General features: G+C 38.7%; 1 protein-coding gene across 2 annotated transcripts; it reads left to right on the top strand.

Moving 5' to 3' along the window:
* The first annotated feature begins 438 nt into the window (after positions 1 to 438).
* si:ch73-252i11.1 (uncharacterized protein LOC553517 homolog) lies at positions 439 to 21,847 on the top strand. 2 transcript variants are annotated; one of them, XM_059325911.1, is made up of 12 exons: positions 439 to 795; positions 1,744 to 1,879; positions 2,421 to 3,093; positions 3,189 to 3,239; positions 4,045 to 4,171; positions 5,342 to 5,507; positions 11,253 to 11,373; positions 11,469 to 11,565; positions 11,683 to 11,755; positions 17,545 to 17,675; positions 18,050 to 18,201; positions 19,076 to 21,847. In XM_059325911.1, exons 1-12 carry the CDS (start codon positions 524 to 526, stop codon positions 19,837 to 19,839), a joined length of 2,763 nt encoding a protein of 920 aa, XP_059181894.1. In that variant the 5' UTR covers positions 439 to 523; the 3' UTR covers positions 19,840 to 21,847. The 2 variants fall into 2 exon arrangements, with proteins under 2 accessions (XP_059181894.1, XP_059181895.1); XM_059325912.1 differs by having other exon boundaries at positions 2,421 to 3,084.
* Positions 21,848 to 22,795: the final 948 nt, after the last annotated feature.

The raw sequence follows: 22,795 nt of genomic DNA on the forward strand, positions 1-22,795 counted from the left end.
AGTGTAAAAATGCACAAAATTACTTCTTGCAATTAATGTTGGTCTGCTGTTCTTGCACTGAAAAAAAAAAGAAATCACAGCAAGTGGTTATTTTTTATTTGCTTCAAACCTTTTGTATTCCTATTTATACTGTTAAACATGCATTTGAGCATGAAATATGTTAAGTTACTGCACTGTAAACATAAAATAGCAGTTTCATCATATCTGGTTAAGTGTACGGTCCCATATGTGGCCCTGTGGTAGTGCCGATGAAAATTTGTGGCCCCCTCCAGCATTTAAGTTGCTCATCCCTGCCTTATATGAATACAGGGTGTATTAGATCATATAACACAACAACGCACCCAAGCGGAGGAGAGCAGCGTTACAACAGTAATTCCAGCTATAGTTAAGTTTCGTTTTCCAATCATCAGAAATGATACTGAACTTTCCTACTCCCTTGAACCCAGCAGCCGCTCAGCAGTAGCTGACCGTGTGGATGTGTTTGGTTCGGGTGTAGCAGACAGAGGAAGACAGGACAAAAAAGATGGACACGGTCATTTTGAAGATCATCTTGTCCCATCAAGGTGCAGTAAACTTGGATGACTTGATGTGTGATCTCGGCTCGGGCGATGCTATTATTGAGATCATTACTAACGCAGAGAAGTTAGTGTCGTGTTGCCCTTTCGGGCAGGCGAAGGTGGTGGCCAGGACCAGTCTAAGACTGTGCAGAGTTCAGAGCTGTACGGGACCATGCAGGGGGCTACACCTGTGTAAAAAATATCTCCTCACCGGGTCCTGTCCCTTCACTAGGACAAGGTAAGTGTGTTTGCTTAAAGTACAGTGGCCTGAGGTGAATCATATGAGTGCTGGGAGAGGCCTGTGACTCCTGTAGAGCTGTGTCAGTTCTTTTGAGAGGAAGCTTTATTGCTGCTAGTCAAATTGTCTGCAATGTGCTGTTCATATTCGCGACAGCTCAACCATAAAAACAAACATGGACACTTTGTGGACTTGCAGGCTAATTTAACACATTGAATATTATTGGTCACTTAGAGTTTAATGTAGCGTCGCAGGTGATATTAAATATTAGTCATTTGTTTCAGAAATAGTCTGGGATTTCTTGGAAAACCTGTGATGTCGTCGCCTCTGGCGGAGAGTTAAATGCCCTTAAGCTAACTAGCTAACGTTAAGCCCAGCAGATGTTTAGCTTAGCTTAGTTTAGCTTAGCTTAGCAAAATCACTGGAATAGGTGTAAAAAGTGTGAAAAATACCATTTACTCACTTTATTCCCCAGTTAAGCTTGCCAACTGCACGTTTTTAGCCTATTTAAATATTTAATATTCAAACAGCAGGGTTGTATCAATCTTGTCCATAACTTCTGAGAAAAACAAAAGGAAATAAACATATTTCCCAAAACTATTCCCTAAAGCTTGACGACATTTTTCACATACTGTGTAATTTACGTTTCATATGAACTCCATTCTATAGGCTAGTAGTAGTGTCCTGCTACTTGGTGAAATGGTCATAATTAGTTAATTTTGCATGTAAATGTAAATATGAAAAAGGTTTTCATCAGTCAAGGTGTTTATAGATGTTCAATGTATTTGTGCTACCATAACTTTGTTTAAATGTGCTACTGTGTAGTTAGGATCATGTATCTATTTAATTATATATATATTTTTTTTATTTTCCTGAGCAATATTAACAGTATATGAAGAATAACACTGATGACTGAACTACTATGTGTGTTATTTTCTTTGATGACAGGACTGGATGCAGATTCTCACATGACCTGGAATCTTCTCACAATGCGGAGATACTGAAACAGCATGATCTGGATTCTCTGAGCCGGGCGGAGCTGTCCACACTGCTGCTGCAAAGCGACAACTCATTCCTGCCACAGGTATGTTTCACCACATACAGAAGAGTGATCCAGAGGAGTTTGTTAAATCAGATAGTTGGATCAGTAACAGTAGATCAGATCTAAAAACTGTTGCCTCAGTGTATGGAAGGGTACACAGTAAGGTGAATGGTGATAATCGTGACAAAGCAGTGAGGTTTAGGCGAGAGTTTCTGAACACCTCACAGCTGGAGCAACAAGCAACCTGGGCCTTTTCAAGCTGGTCACAGTTACTGCCAAGGTTTAAATGTGCCCGGCAAGGGCCGGACAGCACTTGGGAGGTCCTACAAGTAAAAACAAGAATAAGCAATACAGTGCAGTGCAGAAAATGAATGTTTATTTAATTTAATCACCGGCAGAATGGCCTTCAACCTTGATTTAAAAGAACTAAGTCACAGCAGATAGTGGAGTGATCCATTTTCTTGGTCTTGAGGACTCAAGCAGCAGCGTTCTGAACATATACAGTCCTCTTTATCGTTTTTCAGCCCCCTTAGTTTAGCTTTTTGCTTTCATAGAATGTAACTATCTTTTCTTTCTTTTCCAGATATGTCATGATTACAACAATGGCTCCGGGGACTCCGGCCTGTGTAAGGAGGGTTTTGATTGCAAGAGACTCCACATCTGCGAGAGGTTCCTGCACCACGACTGCAACTGTTTCAGGACTCATGATTTTACCGCTGCACAGCCATTGAAAAACCTGCAGGAGAAACGCATACCTGATGAACTCTTTGACTCCTTGAAGTCTGCTTATGCAAACATATTGGCTTTGAAGTACAATGACAGAAAGGGCGATGGGGGCAACCGTCCACAGCAGAAAGAAAACTCTTCCGCCGGTAACTACAGAGGGAGAGGTGGTTTCAGGGGTAACAGAGGAAACAGGGGCAACAGAGGAAATAGAGGCCATAGAGGAAGAAGGGGCAATGGAGGAAACCAGGGCAACCTTCACCGAGCCAATTCAAGCAGCGACATCCTTGTCGATTTTGATGATTTAGATCTGTATAGTGCAGATGGACTGGACGGAGAGCAGCAACGCCCTGCTGCTGCCGCCAACGCCTCCGAAACGAGCAGCGACGATGGTCAGGGCAGAAAACAAAAGCCGAATAAACCCACAGAAGCTGTTAATCAACAAACCCGTTCCACTAATGACATCCCTGGTGCTGATGCAAAGGGTCCTGAGGGGGCAAACAGAAGGCAAAGGCCTGTCAGAGGTAAACAAGGTCAGCTACAGAAGCTTTCATTGAAAGGTCATCTAAAACAATTGCGCCAAATGTTAAACAACATTTTGTAATGCACTTCTCTTTATTTCCTTTAGATAAAACTGAGATATGCATGTACTTCATCAAAGGACACTGCATACATGATGGTGAGTAATCACTTAGCCCAGTCATTGTGCTGTTTCATGCCGGGACATTTACGCTCTTTAATGTCTCGCCTGCACTATTAACGTGCCAGAAGCGGGATGCCGGGATCAAATGATCCCACCAATTTTCCGCCTCCAGAGGTCGTTACAGAGGTGGAAAATTGGTGGGACTGTTGGAAGCGGGACCACTATGAACGGGCCATCAGGGCGAATCGGGATGTTTGACGTTGTGCTTGACGTCTAACACACACCTCCCTCTTGGTCCGATAGTCATCCAATCACTGTTAAGCCGCTGCACAACAACTGCGGCCGCCGTCGCTACTGTGCACAGTGTCTGCTGCGTGTTGTAAACAAACCAGCATGCTTACTGTACACGTGGTGTCCACCGATGATCGCAAACAAACCGACATCGCTAACTGTGCAGTGTCCAGTGCTTGGTCGCTAAGTGAACACATGCTGCTGCAGCACATACATGCTGTACTGCTACAGAGCTAACTGTTAGCCTATTAGCACTGTGCTACTGCTCAGCACTGCTGCTACTCTATTGTACGACACTATCATCTCCTCCCACCTCTTTCCGCAATGCTGGACTGCACTATGAAAGGGCAGAATATCACGCCTTTGCGGGATCACAATGAACGCCCTAAGGCGAAGAGCCGCCACAGATCTTTCTGGCAATATATCGTGACATTTGCGGGACCTTTAAAAGGGGCTACTGATGCAACATATACCATCAAAAAGAGTAGTGATCAAATGTATTTTGTGTGCAGTTTCAACATAATTCTCTACTTGACCGATGTGTTCTCAGATAAATGTTTTAAAGTTCACGACAAGATGCCGTACAGATGGGTGGTCAAAGAGGATGATCAATGGATCAATTTGCCTGAAAATGAGAAGATTGAGAAGGACTACTGTGACCCTGAAAATACATACAGGTACTCTCTACTGGCATTCAGTGGGGTTTTAGTTGTGGGACGATGTTGTTCTTTTACTCAACCATGTGGAGGGGAATACTTAACCAACAGACCTAGCGGGGCGGCTGTGGCTCAGTTGGTAGAGAGGGTTGCCCTCGGTCGGAGGGTTGGTGGTTCGGTCCCTGACCATGGCAGCCTACATGTCCAAGTATCCTTGAGCAAGATACTGAACCCCAAATTGCTCCCGATGCTGCGTTCATCAGTGTGTGAATGAATTCCCAATGGTGGCAGGTGGCACCGTTTAGGGTAGCCTCTGCCACCAGTATGAATGTGTGGGTGAATGGGTAAATGAGCGCAGTCTGTAGTGTAAATCGATTTGAGTGGTCGCAAAGCGACTAGAAAATCGTTTTTTAAGTGCAGATCCATTTACCATTTACCTACAGTAAATCCAATCCTCCCGTTTGGTCTGTTTATCACAGCACTTCTCTTAATTCAGCAGCCTTCGAGGGCTCAACTGATTCAGGTGTCAACTTTCTTATTAGACAATTAACGTCCTTAACTTTACAATGAGAAATAGATTTTAGCCTCTGAACACCACAACCTGTAGACAGTTTTAAAAGACACTTTTTCAACAAGGCAAGAAGATTAGGAAAAATCATATGAATTCAGATAAAAAGAGCAGAGCTTGACAGTAACTAATGGTGAGGGATTCAAACAGCAGGTAAACGATGATGACCCATCATATCCAAACAAATATTAATATATTTTTTGTCACAAGCAGACATCCATGCAAAAATAATACAAGTATTAAATCAAGTTTTATATATTTTATTGAACAGTACATTCTTTCATTGAACAACAACAAAAACATGAATGTTGAGTTTTTACTTGAGTTTATTCCCATAAATTCCCATTAATTGCCATGGGAAGTTTTCAATTCTGAGAATTTTGCAACCCTATTTCTGCTGTACCTGAGAGACAAAATGATGTATTTTTCTATCATAACAGGCAATAAAATGTTTTTGTTTGTTTGTTTTATGATCCAAAAAATGAGCTAAGGGTAATTATAATTGCATAGGGACAATCCCAGTATTGATCTGAACTAATGTATGTATGTAACACAACAGATAACTTGCTGTTAAAATAAAATGAATATCATGAGTTAATAGTTGTCTGTTTTGCTGTCTTTAGTACCACCAGCCCACCTGTCCATTTTGACACCATGACCCATCAATCGAAGGACGTACGACGACTCTCGACCATCAACTCTTTGATTCAGCCAGACTTCATCCACACCACTGAGTGGCTTTGGTACTGGGAGGACGAAACCGGAAAGTGGAACGCGTACGCCTCAGCTGTGAGTAACTGGAGTCCCTTTTATTAGTTTTAATGGTGATGATGCAGATGTTAGAGTTCGTTTTTTTGCAGAACAGATGAGAGGAGAGTAAAATCCTTTTGGCTATTTATTTAAGACAATAATGAAAGTGTGAGCATGTACATGGACCTTCTCTGTTCAGAAATCACAGGCTGCTAAGCAGTTAGCTGGATAGTTATAATGTGAATGTGTGACTATCTGATTGGTCAAAAACTGTTATGGTTTAGACTCGGCCCGCCCATTTCGTTGGCACACAGGTTAGTCCTAGCCCAGGGATTGGCAACTGGAGGCCCGTGGGCCGCATACGGCCCGCACCCTCACTTGAAGTGGCCCTCAGTACAACTACATGCATTTGAGCATGAAATCTTAAAACTGCTGTGTAGAAATGCACAAAATTACTTATTGCAATTACTGTTGGTCTGCTGCTCTTGCACTGAAAACAAAAGAAATCACAGTAAGTGGTTATTTTTTATTTGCTTCGAACCTTTTGTATTCCTTTTTATACTGTTATACACTGCAAATTATTTGGTTCTTAAGATAAAACAAACTTAGATTTAGCAGTGTTAAGATAATTGATCTTGTTTAAGGAGTTAATTTCTTATTTTAAGTGTTCAACATTCTTATTTCTAGATTTAATAATCTTAATTTAAGAAATCTTGTCAAGTGAAATTATCTGTTCATGCAGCAAGATCATTTCCCTCAGATTTAGTGTTTTTATCTTGTTTTTAGACACACCTTTTTTTTTTACAGTGTACATGCATTTGAGCATGAAATATGTTAAGTTACTGCACTGTTAACATATTAAAAATTGCAGTTTTATCATAACTGGTTAAGTGCACGGTCCTACATGTGGCCCTGTGGTGTCCATGAAAAATTGTGGCCCCCTCCAGCATTTAAGTTGCCCATTCCTGTCCTAGCCTCTTGGTGCTTCAGCTTCCGGTCACCGCCCTGTGGGAGAAAAAAGCTAACAGCACACTTCTGTATCTTGTCTAGTGTTCGTCAGTATCTTTCTCCATCTGGGCCCATCACCTTGAATTGGAGCACCAAGAGTGCTTCAGTTTTTCATCTGCTTTCCCTCAAATATGCGGTTATGTGCAAATTATCATTATATCCTTTCTGTTGATACTCTTTATTCCTGTGTGCTGTCCCTGGCATATAAGATGTATATTTTATGCTTTGCTAAATGTATTTCTAAGCAGCATTTTACTAAAGGTCATGATGCAGATTTTATTAATCTGTAACACAGACATGAGGAAAGTTTTGCATTTCCTGTATTGCGTTGAAGTATTTTTCATAGAAACAATGGAATAGTTATGCAATGCTATATGGGAAATGTTCAGAAATGTGGATGCAACTTTATATAGCAGCCAACGAAGGGACATATTATCTAATGCCACGTAATAAAAACCTTGAAGCACTCCCTTACAGATAACAGTGCGAGTTAGCAAACAGTGGAGCAGCATGAAAAAATATCAGCAGCGGCCAATAGTTTAATGCACACTGACAACATGCCTCGGCAAGCGAAGCTAGTGGAGCTGATATGGGCTAAAAATGGCCACTTTACCTCTCTTTCAGTGACATTTTGCAGGCCTACCACGACCCTATATGCTACTGGAGAGACAACAGTTTGCAGCAAAGTTGCTCCAAGCACACACATGATAGGAAGGAGTGAGGCTGTCCAAGCTTTGCTCTGAAGTATACAGAACAAAAATATAAACGGCCCATGTCAAATATTGATGCCACATGGAGTTAACAACTCTAAGTGAACATATGCTGACTTTTACGTGTACAATAGGATTATTTCTCTTGATTTGTGTAACATTTTAATCCATCTCTCTGTCAGTGAGCATTTGCTCAGTGATGCAGTGATTTCACTCAGTACCTGGGTGTGGCATTTCCAGATGGAGATCAGACAGAATCAGTCCTTATACTGGGGACAATAAAAGGCCACCCCAAAAACTTCAAATTTAGTCATAAGTCATCATGCCTCAGATGTCTCAGGTTATGTGGGAACGTGTCATTGGCATGTTGAATGCAGGGATGATAGGCCGATGATAGAGTTCGTATTCTCCGGACATGTCGCCCATAGAGCATCTTTGGGATGTTCTGGATCTACGTGTCCACAACTGTGTTCCAGCTCAGGATAATGTGCTCCAGCTCCGTGTGGCCCTCCGGGAAGACTGGAATAACATCCAGAGGCCACGATAGAAACCTGATCAACTCCATGAAGGAGATGTGTTGCTGTGAGAAATGCAAATGGAGACACACAAAATACTGAACATTCAATTTCCTCAACCTGACCCCCAACTAGGGCTGGGCGATATGTAAAAGTCATACCCCCATATATTTAGGCTGAATATCGATATACGTTATATATCCCGATATTTTTATCACAAAGTGAGAGTAAATGTTCAGTCAAAGTCAAATATGACATGTCACAAGTAGTTTTATTGAAACTGTTTATTCATAAATACTGTGTAACAACAGGAGTACCTTTTTTTTTTTTTTTTTTTTTTTTTTTTAAATCAAAGCTCCATGAAGTGAACATTTAAATAAAAAATATATCTTAAATAAAAAAGCCTATGAAATAAAATAGGCCAATCTTTTCTGTTATAAATATATTTATATGAGAAAAGAATAATGAACATTACAAAATAACTAAATATGACAAACCCCAGTAAGGCATTTATACATAAATATATATATTTTTTAACTATATCAATATATGCGATGTGGTCTAATTCCATATCACATTTAAAAATGTATCGATATATTTTTTATATCGATGTATCGCCCAGCCCTACCCCCAACATGTTCAAAGGATTGTCACTCCTTTGCAGATGCAAATATCAAAATGTAATGTACGGTGATCTGAAGATTAGTCATTAACAAAAATGAATTTTGATTCGCTTCATATGTTGCATAACCCTAATGTTAATAAAAACTCTAAAATGTGACATGGGGCGTTTATATTTTAGTTCAGTGTAGAATTTCTAATGTGATGTTAGCAGTCCCCAGCTATCTTATTGACACTGGCTGTTGTCCATGTGGACTGTGACAGTTGTTAGACCAGAGGGCACAGGGGAGCGCCCTCAGGTGCTGCCTTTTAAAGGAACAGAGACTTAAAAAAATCACATCCGGACTGAACTCCTCACTTCCCACTCATGGTCTACTAAACCTTCCTTGAACTGACAACTACATGTGTTTACGTAACCCTGCAACGCCTTATATTCTGTTTTATCTGGTTTTTGTTTCCCCCTTGCTGTATTCTGTTCCTTAAGCTGCTACCCATGCACATACTTTAAGTTTTAATCTAATCTTTTATGGCTCCACATCCACATAAAAAAATCAAAGGATGCAGAGATGATGCCACGCAGACTGTGCTCACAGCTCGGGCTGTGTGGCACCATCCCCGAGGAAAAAGATTATCTCCAACAGAGATTGTAACCAGATTGCATAAATTTGAATTTGTCATGCTCACATTGGACAGCTGAATTAAGAAATCAAGTTTTAAAAGCATTTACTGGAGCTCCTTTAGCTAAAGCTGGCCAATGCTCAACAATTATAACTGAGCCAGTTTGTCTTTTGTCCTCCAGGTTTACACTTAGAAATAGCACATTACATGAAGTTAGAGATTTCACACTTTCAGAGCTGCATGTGTATGTGAACGTGGCATTGAAATTAGGAATAAAAGGAAATAATTGTTCGGTAGAAATCCCTGATCTTTGATGAAAACCCCATCTTGGAACTGACTGAATATTCACATTGTTCCTCACATGAAAAACACTGACTTTTAAGGCACACATAAAACTGAATAATAATAAAATATAAAATGTATTCAAACTTAAATAATGTGTTTTAAATTCTGTTATTCTCTGAGACATTTATAGTCACAATAACTGAAAAATGGTGATTAATAAATTATTCAAGGTACAATTAAATGTTGGGCCTTAATTAACTGAAAACCTGCCTAGCAACAACTATAACACTCAATGTTAGTATCACATCTATATTGTTTAATTTGTACAAAAGCCAAAGTCTAAAAATGATCTCAAGGTTTTATTGGCAGTGTAGGTACAAATTTAAAAACTTAGAATATTCTGGTGTTTGATCTGCACGGTCACTCATGTAGCCCAAAAATCTTTCAATATTTGAAATGAAACGCTCCCTTTGCCATATTTGTTTGTTGTCTCCCAATATCTTGAAATAGTTATATATGGACAGCTGTTAAAATAAAGTGATATACATTTTTTTTGTGGGTGCAAAGGAGTTCTGTAAACATTTTTTTTTTATTTATAGGAAGAATTTAGATGTGATGATAAAGGCTTTGAGAGTCTGGGAATGTTTTGCTTTAGGTACCTTGAAAGTACTTGAAATTCACTCATAAAAAAAAAGCTGCAGAACTTTGTATCCTTGTATAGGGGTCATGCCATGTCATGTGACTGGCAACCTCACTGTGATGACAAGACAGGGAGGCAGCGGCCTTTTGTCGGGACTTTTTTCATCCCTGTAGAAGAGCAGGGCCTTTTTTCTCCCCTGAAGAAAACCTGGTTACTGATTGGATAGAACGCTAAGCAGGATGTGACGTAGTACTCTACGCCACAACAACACACGTCATTTGTAAAAGCCAGCGAAGCAGTGTTGCCAACTTAGCGACTTTGTTATTATAATTAGCAACTTTTCGGCTCTTCTTAACGAGCTGTGGGGCCAGCGGCTCGTTAAGAAGAGTAAGAACGAGTCGAAGTGGCACAGTCCTCCTGTAGCAGTCTCTCCCAGCTGCAGTCACAGAGCCAGCTAACAGTTAGCTCTGTAGCAGTACAGTGTGTATGTGCTGCTGCTGCAGGAGGTGTTCACTTAGCGATCTCTGTTTGTTTACAACAAGCACCAGACACTCTGTGCACAGTTAGTGATGCCGTCAATTCACGATCACTATGTTTATGATCAGCAGAGAAGCTGTGCATAATTAGCCATGCTGCTTTGTTTATGATCAGCTGCTGACGTTGTGCACAGTTAGCAACGGCGGCCACAGTTGTGTCTCCTGTGTTTAATCCATCGCGATGATCGAAAACCATACATCATCTCCGGAGTCTCATAAATCCCTCTGGGGGCCTTTTTGTAATGAAGACACGCAGAGTGAGCGGATTTTTGAGAGGGTGTGGCCTGAGACTTTCCCAGTGGCCACTTTTCCCCCGAAAGGAAACACGACTAATGCCAGCGAGGAGGTGCAAGTTGGTTTTGTTAGTGGGTTTCAAGCAGCCAGTGATCAAGTGGCAGGTGTTATTAGGCGCTGGGTCTAGTTTCTTGGCATGGGATGATCTCTCCCAAACAGGACACACATACTCTGCGGAGGGTTTGGGCAGTGCTCAAGAGGTGTTCCAGACCATGTGACCATGTAAGGGGTCTGTTTGCTTCTCAGTTCTTGAGGTGGAACGAGCAGGCTTGGGTCTTCGCAGAATTTGCGTGTAGGTGGTTGTGCTCATAGTAGAGGTGTAGCCCATCTAGGGCTGTTGAGTTATATAAAACTAATTCCCCCGCAACCCTACTCATTCAAAAATTCTGTAAAATGTCAGTTGTTTTGTAGTTAACAATGATTTGGCTGAATTGTTTTGTTTAGTTTCTGAAGGCAATTGTCTCTTTGCATACCATACCAGCCAGCTCCTGATTGGTCATCTACCTCTTCAGTTATTTTTTTGAGGTAAAACCATTCTTTTCCGTCTTGTGTTGCAGACTGGGGGACACAAAGCGGCAGACATGGACAGCTCTACACTGGAGCAGAGGTTTCTGGACAATGACAAAGACGTGGTGGACTTCACCGCTGGTCCACAGTCATACTCACTCAGTTTCCAGGGTAAACAAATATTAGGCAATGGATCGTTGTGTTTACAGTTTTTTGCATTTTAAAATATTCACGCAGTATTATCATTTTATTTCCCTTTTCCTCAGACATGCTTCAAACAAACAAGCACTATGGCACTAAGAGGCTTGTGAGAAGACGACCCAAGTTTTTCTCTGCAGCTGAAGTCAGAGCAAAGAAATCCAGGTACGGCATCCCAAATATATATTATATTGGTTCCACTTATTTTCCAGCTTTTTTAAGAGCCATTCTATACAAACCAAGTCATAATAAAACTAATCAGTCTTTGCTTCCTGACCACAGAAAGCCTACTTCAAATTCCACTGCTGTACCCGACCACTGGGATAAGACACAGATTCCTGCAACGGGATTCAAGGTATTGTGAATACTCCTAACCTTCAAACTGTATGATGAACATAACTTCAGTCTCATTCATGCCCAGGCTTTGAAGTTATGTGAGTGTATATACAATTAAATACTTTAGAAAAACAAGAGAATCTTACTGCTATACATCCACAGCATAATTAGGGACCGAGCACTAACGGTGCGAGGACCCTATTGAAATTGGTCCGTTTATTATTATTTTAAATTTATTTTCTGATGTGATTTTCCGACAAAAAAGGGTTGAAAAAAATCAATGAAGAGTTGTTTGGCAGGAAGGTGAAGTTTCCAACATTAACAAAGAAATCCGGTATTGCTGTGTACAGCATAAATAAACTGCTGTTTTGGCAATCTGCAAATTCTGTCCTGTACCAACAAGAAAGAGAGGTGTGACTCATAGCTAATGTCTGTATCCATGGGCGTAGGTTTGCATAGGGAAGGTAGGGACATGACCCTACCAACTTTTCAGGAGGCCCAACTTGTTCCTACCAACTTGTAAGCAACCTTATTTGCATTATCTTTGAAGTGCAGTTATATAGGTTAGTTAGATTGTCTTCTCATATTTTGCAAGGATAAAATTGACCCTACCATTATTGAGTGAATTATTTGCGTTATGTTCAGAGTCACATTTACCCCTTTTGCACCAGCGTGAATGTGCCAGTCCAATTTTCTTGTCAAGTCTACGTTTCAAACTCACGTTTGATTGGCTCATTCGGCTGATGACCAAACAAACGCCCGCCCACCCCTACACACAGACACACACAGACAAACGCAGTCCGACGGACATGCCGCCTCCGCCTCCTCCTCCTCCTCCTCCTCCTACTTCCTTTACTCTGCAGTAGCAACTGTAAGTAACATCACATTAGCAAAAAGACGTCAGTATGTCACTAATTTTACCACTGGAAGTCCGACGCGCATCAGAGCGGAGCATAATGTTAAACTGTGTGAACTGTAGCAAGCAAGAAGCTGCTCAAAGAAAAGTGTCCTGTCTGTGTTTTACAGGAAAGCATCACAGTCAAAACACATGTTGCTGCTGTTTTTCTTCTTATAAAAGGCCTCGTTTAAGAGGAAGACATGTAGGCTAGAGCATGTTTTGACTTTTGACTTTTGAAACTAAATACCTTTTAGTGTATTTATTTATTAAAAAATATTTATTTATTTTCTAAATTATTTATTTAAAAATATTTTATTTGCAGCCCATGCAGTAATTTTTTCAATTTTCTCAGATAATTGTACATTTATCATAATTTGGGTAAAAAGTTCAATTAAAATTTATTTTTAGATATAGATTTTTTCCAGAATCGCTCAGCCCAACCACTGATGCAGTTTAGAGATTAAAATAAGGGAGAAGAAGAAAGAGACAACAAGGACAATGTAGGCAACGACGTGTAGATACATGCATAGGTTAAGTAGTATCACTGTGTAAAAATAACTGTAAATCACCTGTTTGGAGGGGGAGAGAAAAAGTAGGCGTAGATGAAAAAAAACTACAGTGTTGCTTTAAGAGAAGGTTTTTTTTTTGTGTGTGTTATTCCTTGACAGTAAGAAGTTTTTTCAGTTATATATCATTCATTTATTTAGACAATGTAGATTGGTCTTAAGACAGATATTTAGTTTTTGTTTTCCTTGATAGTTAAGAGATAAACAAGATTGTATTTATTGTGAACTGTATATTAATATAATTTAAGTTATGCTCATGCAATGGATCATTTGTTAATTAATAAAATCCAGTCATTTATTCTGGAAATTTCAAAAACGTTTCTTCAGTAGTTTTTGAAAACAAAGGTTTGACCGTATATCAGGTGAACTTTTATACCCCTATTTTGGCTGCAAGCAGAAATGAGTAAAACAGAGAATGAGGAATTCTGTAGAACAGAAAGAAAAACATTGTAATCTATATTTGGAAATGGTGGACTTACTGATGAATATGAACATGTTGGAGGATGCATGCAGAAATGAGAAAAATTTAAAATGAGGCATTCTATATAACAGAAAGAAAACAGTATTGTAGCTGTATTTGGACTGGTGGGCTTACTGATGAATGTGAAGATGTTGGATGCATGCAGAAAATCTGAAAAGTAAGAGTACTATAGAACAGAAAGTTGTAACAGGCTGAATGTTGTTTATAATGTTGTGTTGTAATATAATGGTAAATATGAGAATACACTTTCTATTTCACTGTAATATTACTGGTAAGTGAAAGTTAATACAATCAGTACACTTTTTTTGCATTGATCATTGAGCCTACCTATTCATTAGATTCACATTCACAAGAAATGTAGCCCCGACCCAGTCCAATCAGTTTGGTCTTTTTAATGTCCCGTCCCCAGCAAAAAATGTACATGCAGGTTATGCAGTTATATTGTCCCTATCCAATGTTGAGACCAAACCTACGCCCTTGTCTGTATCAAAGGCCAGTTAACATGTATTCTTTTTATTTATATACTTTTTATTTTTTATTTTTTTATTTTAGGTTAAACATTTTAAAAAGAAAGTAACAAAAATTAAAAGCAAAGACAAAAGCCGAGAAATAAATAACAATAAGTAAAAAGGTCAGAGTCTCTTATAGGGTTTTTCCACCACAGGCGGATCTTGACCAGTGCCCGGCCAATTGCGAACGGTTGTTTGGTTTTCCAGTGGCACACTTTGCTGGTCTTGAACCGTGAACGCTGCGTCAGGGGCTGGGGGTGGGGTTATCGGACCAACAAGACCAACTAAAACGTGTATCATTCATTTATTTGATTTCTTTAACTGCAATTTGATTGATACGGGCTAGCATGCTAACGTTAGCGGCCGTTCATTAGCGTGCTAGCATTAGCGGGCTTGCAAGACCAAGACCAACTCGGTGCTGTTGAGAGAGACCAACTAAAACATGTATCATTCATTTATTTGATTTGTTTAACTGCAATTTGATTGATACGGGCTAGCGCTAGCATGCTAACGTTAGCGGCCGTTCGATAGCGTGCTAGCATTAGCGGGCTTGCAAGACCAAGACCAACTCAGTGCCGTTGAGAGAGACCAACTAAAACATGTATCATTCATTTATTTGATTGCATACACACATATTGTACATATATATATATTTCTCTAAGTTATGTTAACACATTTTCCTCCACTCGTCAGTAAATGTGTCCATATGTAAGTTCAGGGAGAAAGTTAGCTTCTCCATGTTCTATGTTCCTTTTACAATTCCAATCCATTCCCCTGTAGTTATAGCCTTTTTCTGGCTGCTAAAATTATTTTAATCAAATACTTGAAGCGCTTGAATTAAATGAGGGCGAGATATTCCCTAGATGAATTGTTCATATTTGATCTCCAAACCCATTGTTAAATTAATCTTTTCTACTATTTCCACCCAGTAATGTTGGAGAACTGGGCATCCCAGAAAACATGGAAATGATATGCCCGGGGTGGTCTACACTCCCCCCAGCACTGCCTGCAGTTCGGCTGTACCGAACCCACCTGAAGTTGTTTTATTTTAGGGGGGATATGGGTTTAAGAAATGTTTATTTTGTACATCTCCTCTGAGAAGTTTATTTTAGCTTCTTTCTCCCATATGAACTTAATGTAAAATGTAGTGACTGTAAATTTAAATAGAGCCTAGCAATCAGTTCTTGTGAGCTTAGATTTATATGCATCTATAACCTATGCAGACTCTACTTCATACAGTTACAATCACAATTTTCGATAAAAATAGAACACATATGCAAACAAAAACACAATTTGTACCTGGTGACACAAAGGCGATATTCCTGGTCAGCCACAGACACCGCACAGCGCACACACCCAGTCATCCTAATCACATATTGATAAAAGAAAATTAGCGACCTAGCATGCTAAGCTAACTAGCATGATCTAAGCACTTTCTGTACATTGGATTGAATAAGCATTTATGACAGTGTAAATAATGTTGCTACATTACACGGGAGCATATATGCATTATCACATCAACATTGTATGAAAATGAAATATAATTACAATAAGCATTGTATTGGTTGATTAAATCATAGCAAGTGGAATCACCCAATAACTCTGTTACAAATAAAATTTAATTAATTAAATCTGTGCTGCATTCATTCATGATTTTTCCATTACTAATAAAGTAGGCTCTGACCTGAAGTTATCTATCTCTAAGTAGTATTTATATTTAAGTTTTTAGAAGCTGTCCAATCTACCATTATCAGAAATAAGACAGTATGTTGTAATGTCTTTAGTTACCACAGCAGCAGATGTCTCCAGGAACACATCATGAAAGACGCATGCATATACACACGGACAGAACTCACAGGGTGAAAACAGTGCCCGTCACACACTGTCGCAGCTTGTAATAAAGACACACAGTCTCTCTGATGTGAGTCACATGGAACCAGGCCAACAACATCCACCTGCAGAACCACAGACACTTCCAGTCCAACCTGCTCCAAAAGAATGTACAGCCGCAGTTTTGACCCGTAGATATGCTGATGTGTTCCATCTACACTCAGGAGGAGTAATACATACTGCAATTTTAGCTATTGTGCCACCAACAGCTATAATAAAAAGCAAAACATGCACTTCCAACACTCACTGGAGAAAACCTGCAGCCGAGCAGTTTATATATGTATGTATATATATATATGTATGTATATATGTATGTATATATATATGTATGTATATATGTATGTATATATGTATGTATGTATGTATATATATATATGAATGTATGTATATATATATATGTATGTGTGTGTGTATATATATATATATATATATATATATATATATATATGTATGTGTGTGTATATATATATATATATATATATATATGTGTGTGTGTGTGTGTAAAATAAGTGTTTTGATAAGCAAGGAAGTTCTTTATAACTCTTTATCATAATAAGTTGTATGCCAACAACAACTTCTGCATTAGAGCAGTGAGGCCAAAGCAAAAATCCCTTTAAAACTGCATTAATGGCCAGCAGGGGGTGACACTGTTGACTGCAAATAGAAGTCCATTTCTATGCAGGTCAATAGGAAAATGACCCTCTTTCTCACTCATTGTGATACCTCGGGAAACATTCTCATAGTGGGTTTATGGTCTCAATTGCGAGTTTCAAGTTTTCTTTAATGCTGCATTATGTTAATTTTGTAAATTATGGTGCCATTTAAAGTCAAATTGATGATAAAGCAGAGTATGATTTATGACGGGGCTACTTTATGACCGGTCCTATGATTCTGCACTGTGTGTTCTTCATAGAACTTTGAACCTTTCACAATTTGTTTTCAATTCATCAAAGTTAACTTTAATAATTTGCTACCATAAAAAATGTCATCATCATTATTGTGATGATGATGGTAATAATCATCATCATCGCAGAATTAATTTACTTAAATTTATTTAAATATAATCCTAATTTTAACCATCATCATGGAATGAATACAAATAAATACAAATTAAATAAATAATGATACATTAACAATACAAATAAGTCATTAGACTAATGATGATAAAATTGTAAAGTAACGATAATAAAGTAATTGGCTAATACTCCATTGTGCAATGGCTCCATTGTATACTTATAATAACAATGTTATGAAAGTAACAAATTTAAGAAATAATAACTTTTTGCTAGCAAATTCACAGTATTTCAACTTGAAGGAAGAAGGTGATGATATGTCAATGTTGTGTTTAAAACCGTTTTCTTCTGCCCCCAAGTGGCCAAAAAAACATGACTATTTAAAGATATTGTGAGAGAATAAACTTGTTTGCCCAGGTTAAAACAAGTTGTTTTCTTGTTTGTTTTGCAGCGAGTCCCCCTCCAGCGCCCCTCAGCTGAATATAAGGAGATTGAAACTCTTTTCTGTAGCACTATGAGAGGCTTCGACATTCAGAAAATAGAGAGGATCCAGAACAAAGCCCTGTGGGACGCATTTCAGTTGTACGTATATGATTTTTGATGTGTTTGGTCTGGAAACTTGTTCAACATGGAAATGTAAACTGGGTTAGGCTATGTAACTTTTGTTAACAAAAAGTAACACATTATCGTTCTTACAAAATAAAAGCTGAAAAAGCACCGTTGCTCAGTTGAGGGATTCACTGCCACAACAAGTAGCTTATGGTTGCTAATGTTAGATATTGCTGTGCTACTTGCATTACTGAACTTGTCAACTAACTTTAGTTACATATTATTTTGTATTATTTTAATTGTGATTTGTGTCACTGCCATGTCATGTATTTTCTCTTTACATTAGCACGCATTCCTAAATGTATCCGCTCGATTTAACATTTGTGATTTATTTTTCCTGAACAAAGGCAGAAAACTCACATGAAGAGCAACAACTATGGCGGCAATGTGACAGAAAAGAAGCTTTTTCATGGCACTGATCCTGAATTCGTAGATGTAATCTGCCACACCAACTTTGACTGGAGAATCTGTGGAACTCATGGAACTGCTTACGGCAAAGGTAAGTTATAAAATCTCATAGCATCAAAAATCAATCTCATAAAACCATATGTAGATGTGTAAAATTAAGAAGAACATTTACCCAGAGTATTAGGCTACGTTTACAAGATGACGGTCTGAACAGAAGATGAAAAAATGGCGGAAGGAAATCTGCATGCATACAGTCACGCAAAAGTGTGTGGAATTGGATTGTGTATGCATGCCAGGTGGCATCACTTAAAGTGATAAGAGCATCTTTGGGCATGAGGAAGTTTTCACGCCACGCATTTTCATCAGTTACTCCTTCCACAAAGTTATCCACCATCGACTAGATCTCCCAGGTCTTGTCCAAAGCCGTCTGGCTCGCCTCCGACCAATTGGTGCATCCAAAACTTGATGCACCAATTTTTTTTTAATTTTTTTAAATTTTTTTTTAATTACAGATATCTGTACATATCCTATACATTTGGTGGAAAGACTCCTGTAAGTTTATTAGAGCTGCCAGAGCAGCTTGAAGGTCCAACGCATGGGAATAATCCTACATGTTTGTTTATTTTCCTGTACTGGCACATGTATGTGACGTAAACGTGTATGTGACGTAAACGTGTATGTGACGTAAATGTGTATGTGACGTGAGCAGATCTGAGCAGAGTTATGTGTCTTGGCAGTGTAGACGGACACACAGTGTCATTACAGTTTTCCACTCTGGAGGGTGGTTTCAGATTTTTGCGTTTTTAAGCCCCAAAAACGCCGTCACCATCTAGAGGAAAGGCACTTCCGATTAAAATAAATTCTAGATTGATCAATAATGAAAAAAATTATTTACAGCCCTTGTGTCTTTCCACATTCAGTATAGTTACATTGCAATAATACAAAAATCTCATGTCCCAACCCAGGAAGTTACTTCGCCCGGGATGCAAAATACTCTCACAGCTACACCGGCACCTCTGACGTCAAATCCTTGTTCATCTCACGGGTGCTGGTGGGAGACTACACTAAAGGGTCCTCCAGCTACCTCCGGCCTCCTTCCAAGGACAACGGGAAAATAAACCTCTATGACAGCTGCGTGGACGACGTTGTTACCCCTTCCATCTTTGTCGTGTTTAAGGAGCAACAGATCTACCCGGAGTACCTGCTGCAGTACAAGGCCACACACCCACTCGTCGACTTGTATGGTACAGCATCAGTACCCGCACCAAAACCAACTCCCAGACCAAGCGTATATGTTCAACAACCCAGTGTTTCATCTCACCGACCCAGTGCATCAGCTCAAACCAGTACATCCTCATCCCAACCAATGGCATCAGCTTATGCATCCAGTGCATCTTCATCCCAACCAATGGCATCAGGTTATGCATCCAGTGCATCTTCATCCCAACGAATGGCGTCAGCTTATGCATCCAGTTCATTTTCATCCCAATCCACTGCATCACCTTATAGGCCCAGTTCATCCTCATCCTCAACCGCATACCTATCCACCACATCGGCTTATCCACCCGGTGCATCATACCTATCCGGCACATCAGCTTCTGCATCCAGCACACCCTCATACACACCCAGCAGAAGGTTCCAGCCTGCTAGCAGACAGACACCATCCCCTTCAGCTCCCTCACCAAGCCCCACCCCAAAGAAATCCTCCGATTCCTGTGTCATTGCTTAGGGATAAAGGTGAAGTGAGTGCAGGTGTGTTTTTGTAATGATAATGACATTTCAAGGATGGCTCTTGCGCAGATTGCTGTGGGTAATTTGGCTCTGAAGTGTAAATGAAGAGTACAGTGGTTTGTGGAGTGCTTATTTATGTGGAAGAGCATATGATACTTAAAATTATTAATCAGAGATGAGAAAAGTGGAGTAGATTTAAAAAAACATTTTTTTTTAAACAAAAAAAATAGGCAAGCATTAAGTAGTGATGTGACAATGAAGCCTCATGAACTATTTTCATTATTTTCTGAGCCCACTAGATGGTGATCTCTGTTCAACAAAGAGCTGAAAGCACACTCGATTATCATTACTCAAGCCTTTTTCTTTAAAGCAATAGCACCATCTAGTGGGCTCTGAAAATAATGACAATGGTTCATGAAGCTTCATTGGCACATCACTAGGATTAATTACAGAGCTGCCACAGATGCCTTGTTTCTTTTGATTTTAAAGTTTTATTTAAACATGGAAAAGAAAATGTGAATTAATGCCCACTTCTGTCCAGGGGTGTTGGTTCATCGAGAAAACTAAAACTGTAGTCACGTCATTAAAGAATCGTAGAGGAAGAGGGCTCAATGTAATGATGTACACTGTACAGTCATGGAAAAAATTATTAGACTACCCTTTTTCTTCAATTTCTTGTTTATTTTAATGCCTGGTACAACTAAAGGTACATTTGTTTGGAGAAATATAATGATAGAAAATAAATAAATAGCTCACAAGAGTTTAATTTAAGAGCTGATATCTAGTCATTTAACATGGTTTTCTTGATAATGATTTTGGTTATTATCAAGAATGTTTCCATGACTGTAGATGTAAAAATGACCAAAAAAGACACGAAATGACCAAAAAAAGACACAAAATTATCGTTATAGAAACAAATTGACCAAAAAAAGATGTAAAAATGACTAAAAAAGACACAAAATGACCAAAAATAGATCTAAAAATGATCAAAAAAGACAATAAATGACAAAAAAGACACAAAATTACCCCAAAATGTCTAGATATCAGCTCTTAAATTAACCTCTTATGAGCTATTTTTGTTATAATTATATTTGTCCAAATGAACAATAAACTGGTGAAAACAATTTCCATGGCATTTTCCATTGATTTCTTTATAATAACCAAAATTATTATTAAAAACATGGAAAATGGCTAGATATCAGCTCTTAAATGAAACATTTATGAGTTTGCAGGGCATGAAAAATGGTCTAATAATTTTTTCCATTACTGTAATTGAGTGATGAAAGTTATCATTTCTGTTTGTCTATTTTTATTGTCTTCAGTGGGGATTTAACTGATGAAATACATTATTCACAGTCTGTTTCCTTTTCACATTTTGATTTTATTAATGCAACTTTTCAACCTTATTTAGGTGAAATCAACCTTTAACACTATGTGAAATTACTTTGAAACAATCAGAAATGTGCTCAGGAAATTTTACACATACATCAGACAATAGAGAGGGACAAAATCCCTTACCGGCATTCCAAAAAAAAGCCATAGCTTCAATCACAAAGGGTAAATTGTGTTTTTTGTGCAGCGGTTTTTGTTTCACACAATGTTTAAGGTGTGTTATTGATTTGTTGAAGCACCACTTGTAGGTTGGTTTGTGTTGAGTGTTTCATTTGCTTAACATTACAATTCAGCAACACTTAAAAAAAGATTTTTAAATTTGTTGTACTTTTTGATAACTGATTTTGTGCTTTGAATAAATAAATCAATAAAGATACTGTTAATTTTAACAGTGCAGAAAACCCTGTTTTATTTCCAGCTTTGCGTTAGGGCTGGGCGATATGGAACAAAAGTCATATCCCGATATATTTAGGCTGAATATCGATATACGATATATATCCTGATATTTTTATCGCAAAGTGAGAGCAAATGTTCAGTCAAAGTCAAATATGACATGTCACAAGTAGTTTTATTGAAACCGTTTATTTAAGTGAACAAAGCTCCATGAAGTGCACTTTTTTTTTTAAATGTGTGTTTATTGCATTTTGATATAATTCCAGTATTACAAAAAGAACATAGACAAAGAACAAGCAAGGTACAATACAGAACATTCACAGCAAGACATTATCATAGCATACCTAAATGTCTACACATTGAGTCGTCGCACAAGGCCAGAAAACAATACTCATAAATTGCTACCCATAAAATCCTGACCGACCAAAGGAAAAGCAACAGGGGGGGTAAATCAGAGCTAAAAAAAATTGTAATCTTCTCCCCCTCTAGAAATGCCATAAAACGTCCCCATATTTTATCAAAGGTGGAATATTTTCCCTTGATCGTAAATGTAAGTTTTTCAAGTGCAAGAGAGTTTGACAGTCCTGCAAACCAGGCTTGCAGACTTGGTCTCATAACAGATTTCCAGTATTTGGCTGTGGCGTGTTTTCATAAAGTGCACATTTACATAAAAAAATATAAATAATTGCCTGGAGCAAGGATCACAGTGTAAATTTGAACTATATCGATATGTGCGATATGGTCTAATTCCATATCACATTTGAAAATGTAGCTTTTATATTGATATATCGCCCAGCCCTACTTTGCATTATGTGTTGTTACTGTTGCAGCTGCACTTCTCTCTGTCTTTCTCCGTCTGTCTCATAAGTGAATTGAAAACGCCACCAGCAGTCGGGTTGAGCCTCTTAGTGAAATGAGGCAGGACATGAAAAATGATCAATATGGCTGCTGGTGCTTCCTGTGACATTAGACATTATGCCTGCAAATCAGCCCACTCCCCCATCAAACGCACACACACACAAACACACAAACATGTATACATACACATTGCCTCTGTTGTGTTTCCTGACAAACTGCAGTGTGAATGAATGTTTGCATGTAAAGATGAGATTTCACCACAGTAATGTACCCTGACTTTTCCATTGAATCATTCCACAACCTTACAAATG

This window comes from Centropristis striata, chromosome 22, assembly GCF_030273125.1.
Source record: "Centropristis striata isolate RG_2023a ecotype Rhode Island chromosome 22, C.striata_1.0, whole genome shotgun sequence".
Taxonomy (NCBI): Eukaryota; Metazoa; Chordata; class Actinopteri; order Perciformes; family Serranidae; genus Centropristis; species Centropristis striata.